The 5,091-nt window shown below is 43.2% G+C and overlaps 2 protein-coding genes across 3 annotated transcripts in view; one reads left to right on the forward strand and one right to left on the reverse strand.

Annotated features, from left to right (window-relative positions):
- Positions 1-4,259, forward strand: part of LOC102372061 (guanine nucleotide-binding protein G(I)/G(S)/G(O) subunit gamma-11) — a 5,037-nt gene extending 778 nt beyond the window's left edge. For both annotated transcript variants that reach the window (XM_025206807.1, XM_006025894.3), the window contains exon 3: positions 3,813-4,259. In XM_025206807.1, the coding sequence (XP_025062592.1) occupies positions 3,813-3,938 (126 nt within the window). In that variant the 3' untranslated portion in view covers positions 3,939-4,259. The remainder of the gene's footprint in view (positions 1-3,812) is intronic.
- Positions 1-5,091, reverse strand: part of TFPI2 (tissue factor pathway inhibitor 2) — a 24,834-nt gene that overhangs the window by 10,541 nt on the left and 9,202 nt on the right. The gene's annotated exons all lie outside the window — the stretch shown is intronic.

A 5,091-nucleotide genomic window follows, 5' to 3' on the forward strand; every position in this document is an offset into this window, starting at 1 on the left:
GGGCGGCGGGAGGAGACGCCTGTCCCGCGGCCAGGAAAGGGGACCAAGCGCTCACTGGGGCTGCGCAGAGCCGAGCCGGCGGTGCGGGGAGCCGGAGCTGCAAAGGGCCGAGCTCTGGGCGCGGAGCGGGCGGGCCACCAGCCCTCGGGGCTAGGCAGCGGAAGCGGCAGCGGCAGCGCCGGCGGCACCCGGGAGCTCCGCACTGCGCGGGAAGAGATAATGGGTGTTGGAGGGAAGCCCTTGTCGGGCGCTAAGAGGCTTAGTTGGCTCCTAGACGCCAGCTCCTGCCATTGGTCTCAGCAGCTGTCGAGCCTGGTTACTTACAGCAGAGCTGTGCGGGCCGGCCCTGGACTCCCAGAATCGGCCTCCTGGCTACAGCACTGGACTGCCACCTCCAGGGTCACCCAGTCCAGCACAGACGCAGGATTTGTCCTGCCTAAAACAAGAGATCTTGATTCTGCTCCTTGCCTCTGCTATTACCTACTAGAGCTAGATGACTTTAGGCATGCCCTTTCTCCTCCTCTGCCTCAGTTTCCCCCTGCGTGCAGCTGAGATAAGTCCTTTGTGAACGACTGAGTTGTGTGAGCTGGAGCTCACTTCATCAGACGCAAGGTGGAAATCTACCTTGCCTTCTCAGGCTAACAAAGTTAACCACTTCTCTCTGCCTATACGTGAAGGACACTCAACACAGAGGCTTTGGACCTGCTTCTCTCATTATAGATAAGAATCCCATCAATTTGAGTGGAAAGAGGACGGGGCCTTACATTTAAAATGTTGAGTTGTATTTAGGTCTTGACCCTGTATTCACTTAAGCACCCATGAGATGTAAATGGGATTAATCATGTGACTAAAGTTACATAGGTGCTTAGTCTGCAGGTCCAGGAATTTAGCTCAGGAAATATTGAGGCCAGGGATGCGTGTTAGCTTATACAAAAGATCTTGTGATGTAATTAGCTTGATTACTGTTGGTATTATTACAGCTACACCCAATGGACCCAGTAGGGTTTAGGCCCTATGTAAGCACCAAAAACATCTCATCCCCACTTCAAAAATACTGAAGCAACTACAATATATTTCTTAGGATGCACAGGAATGATTAATTTAGCAAGAAAAGAGATTAAATTAAAATGCACTTTTATTATAACTTAAGTCCATGGTCTTAAGCATGGTTTGAGGTCAAAGGCTTTTAGGGGACTGTATATTTGGGGGTCCTGCATGATGTCAGAACTGATAGGTTACTATTGCACTCAATTTTTCTTTTCTCACTCTTTCATTTTATTTTTGTTACTGACATTTATCCTTAACAATATCACACATTTTTTCATACAAGTTTTATGCATGCATATAATCTATATCCCACGTGCCTTTCAAAAGCAAAAGTGCTTATTTAAGTCTACTTGACTTAAATGGAATATAAAATTCCCTCCTCTATAGTATTGTGACATAACCTAGTGATGAAATTTCCTATTGAGTAATCCTCATTGGGGGGGAAAAATGTAGAGATTCATACCAAAGTATAACAGAATCTTCATCTTTTGGACTGAAATAAAATAGGGTCCTTATTCAGAGCAAAAACTTACTCAGACACTTGATTTTGATTTCTATTTGTCCCACTTGAAATCAATGTGTCTGCTAATGGTGGGAAAGATAGGCATGCGTGTTAAGACTTGTAGCCCAAGTTGCTCTGTTCAGTGAGATAGTCATAATTTATGAGAAATTAGATCTAATTCTAATTAGAGGTTCTTTCTTATGGCCTAAGGTTTAACTGTTCATAGTCTATAGTCCATTAGAGCCTCTCTTAAGTGTTTCACATCCTTTGGTTCTGTTGCCATGATGGTATCCCAAGGAGCTGAGTAAATAATGGAAAGGTAGATCCCCTAATCTAGTGCAAGACAAAGAACACCCAGTATGTCAAGTTCTCCTCTTTCCAGAACCTGTCAGTCTGTCAAAGCTTCTTTCTGCTGACTCTGGGTAACTATCACTCTGCAGGCATTCAGGGGTATGTGGGACTGAGAGGGGAAGGAGATGGGAAACATCTGTTCTATGTAGCACTACATACCAGTGGAAAATTGCCACTGGTACAGACCCAGACACTGGCATGGGTGAACTGGGTGGCTGCCTGGGGCCCGGACAGAAAGGGGGCCCAAAAACTGGATAAAAAATAAAATTGAGGGGAATAAAAGTCTTAGTATTGTGCATAGATGGGACTGGCAATGTTATCCATTGAGAACAAATGATTTAAAGACATCAATACCACAGATGTGATAAAGGTTCTTGCAACAAAAAAATCATTGTCTCTGGCGAAGTGGGGCTCGATACTAAAAGTTCGCCCCAGGGCTGCCACAAGCCTAGGTACGGCACTGCAATTGTATGTAGTGTTATGTGGCCAAGGGCAAGAGGAGAACAATGGAAACCGAAGCATGGGGGATCCACAAAATCTGAGTTGTCCATGGATCTTCAAGTTCTATTAGCTTGCAAATGGCACCCTTGGCCTCAAACCATCACCCCCAGGCCCCTTCCATGTTAGATAATACGGACATAATACATTTCTCCAGTTTTTTTCCCTTTATTGTGGTTTTCTCAATGGGAAGGGAGTTAATCGCCCCATGTTAACAGATAACATATTACTTTGCTATTAATTTGTCATGCAAAATATTCATTCATAACACAACTGGAATATCACTAAGGACAAGGTCAATGTGTTTTTCATAATTTATCAGATGTTTTACTAACTGCTGTTTGTGCTAACCTTTGGTAACCTGGGGAAATGGGAATGTGTTTCCACATCCATTTTTTTTCTTTCATTCAACATGCCTGCTTGTTATTGTAGCACTATACTATGATAATTTTTGTTATGACAAGATTATTGAACTACTTGTTTTGGAAAAAAACATGTGAAATGAGACGGACTTTGGAAACATATAAAATGGGTTCAAATTTCACTGATTCTGCAAAACTTGTCCACAAGTTCCACTGAGCTCAAGGGGAGTTTTTTATGATCCTAATTTAATGAAATTAGGATTTTTTTATTTTGATTTTGAAATTAGTGGAGGATTTGTCTCTGCAGCAACTGCAATTCTAAGCCTTATGTAATCTTATTAAAGACAGAGGTAGTCATACAGGAGTGTAATTGCTACTGAGTAATAAAAGCCCTAGATACATTTTTGAGTTGCATATTTTTTTAAACAAGTACAATTTAGCTAAAATTCCAGTGATACCTGATTGAAGGGGCATAACTTCAGGCACTTTAAAGAGGTCTAATTATCAGGGGGGGTAATTGTCCGAGCACCCTCCCTCCCACTATACCTCCAAGCCCTTGAAGAGTCCCAGCTATGCCACATCAGCAGGAAGGCTCTAGAGCTGGGAGAATGTGACACTAGGTGTTCTTTCTAAATATCTAACTTCTAAAAAGTGTCTCAAGTTTGGTACCCAAAATGTGAGGCCTCATTAGCCATTTTTTTAAATGGTAGACTGTCTTCATGAGGTACACAGACTTGAGAAAGACACATCCTACATTTTTGGCTGGGTTGGAAGCAAAACTGAACCTATCTTACAGCATAGAGTCAGATAAAACAAACTTGATTTTAAAAATCGTTTCAGTTTTAATAAGTTTGGAGGTTATTCCAACTATTTTTTTAAACTTAAAGACTAATTCTCCAGCTATTTTGTGCCTGACATGGAGCATTTTCATGATCAGATCCTTTTTCTATAAGAGATACAGAATACTATTAAGTAAATGGTTGTCTTCTTATTTTAATGGGGAATACAACTGCCACTTATAAAGCCGAATCATCTTTATTCTTTTCTTTAAGGTGTCCAAATGTTCTGAAGAGATCAAGAATTACATTGAAGAAAGATCTGGCGAAGATCCTTTGGTTAAGGGTATTCCTGAAGATAAGAATCCCTTTAAGGAGAAAGGAGGCTGTGTCATTGCATAAAATCCCTCCTGCAACTGGAACATGCAGTATTATCCCTTAGTGAATGACTAGCTGTCCTCGGTTCCATCGGTCCTTGGATTTTTCTAAGAAAAAAAAAAAGAAAAAACACGTATAGAAGGAGGCTCTTGTTACTCATTCTATAGGACACAGCTGTATCTCACTACTTGATATGGCTTTGTCTGCTGAAGATCTTCTCTTGGAGGGGCCGGATCCTGAACGTTGTTCTAAAGGACATTCCCTTCTAGTGTCTGCTTAGCATGACAGGTCTCGGCCGTTGTGTATACTGAGTAGTTTCAATAAAAACAACTTCTGCCTGGAAAGCCAAGCTTTTAACTTATTCCATACACACGCAGACACACAAACACACATGCACTGTGTTACCAGGTTACATGAACATGTACATGCAATGCGTTATCAGATTACACATGATGTGTGATCAGGTTACATACATGATGTGTGATGTACACACATGATGTATGATTAGGTTACATGCGCACACACAACATGTGATATTGCATACACCATACACACACACTATGAGTGATCAGGTCACACACACACACACACACACACACACATGATGCATGATCAGATGACACATGCACAGAAGATGCGTGATTAGGTTACACACATGATCAGATTACACACATACACACACGTGTGATCTGGTTGTGTGCACACAATGTGTGATGTTACACACACCATACCTGCACTGTGTGTGATCAGGTTGCACACACAAACACATGATGCATGATCAGATTCCACACACGCACACACGTGTGATCAGATTCCAGACACACACACAATGCTTAATGTTACCATACTCACAGTATGTGATCACGTTACACACATAAACACACCATGCATGATCAGATTACACACACGCACAATGCGTGATCAGGTGGTGCACTCACACACAATGCGTGATGTTACACACACCATACACACACACAATGCGTGCTCAGGTCACGCATACACACACCATGTGTGCTCAGGTCACACACACACACGGACGGGCACACAGGCGCGCACGACACGTGCTCAAGTCAGCGCCCGCCCGCAGGGGGAGGCGGTGCCGCTTTCCCGCCCCCACACGTGGGCCGAGCCGGGTCGGGCCTGGCGCCAGCGCGGGGCAGCGGCTGGGTTGATCCCG

This window comes from Alligator sinensis, unplaced genomic scaffold, assembly GCF_000455745.1.
Source record: "Alligator sinensis unplaced genomic scaffold, ASM45574v1 scaffold436_1, whole genome shotgun sequence".
NCBI lineage: Eukaryota > Metazoa > Chordata > Crocodylia > Alligatoridae > Alligator > Alligator sinensis.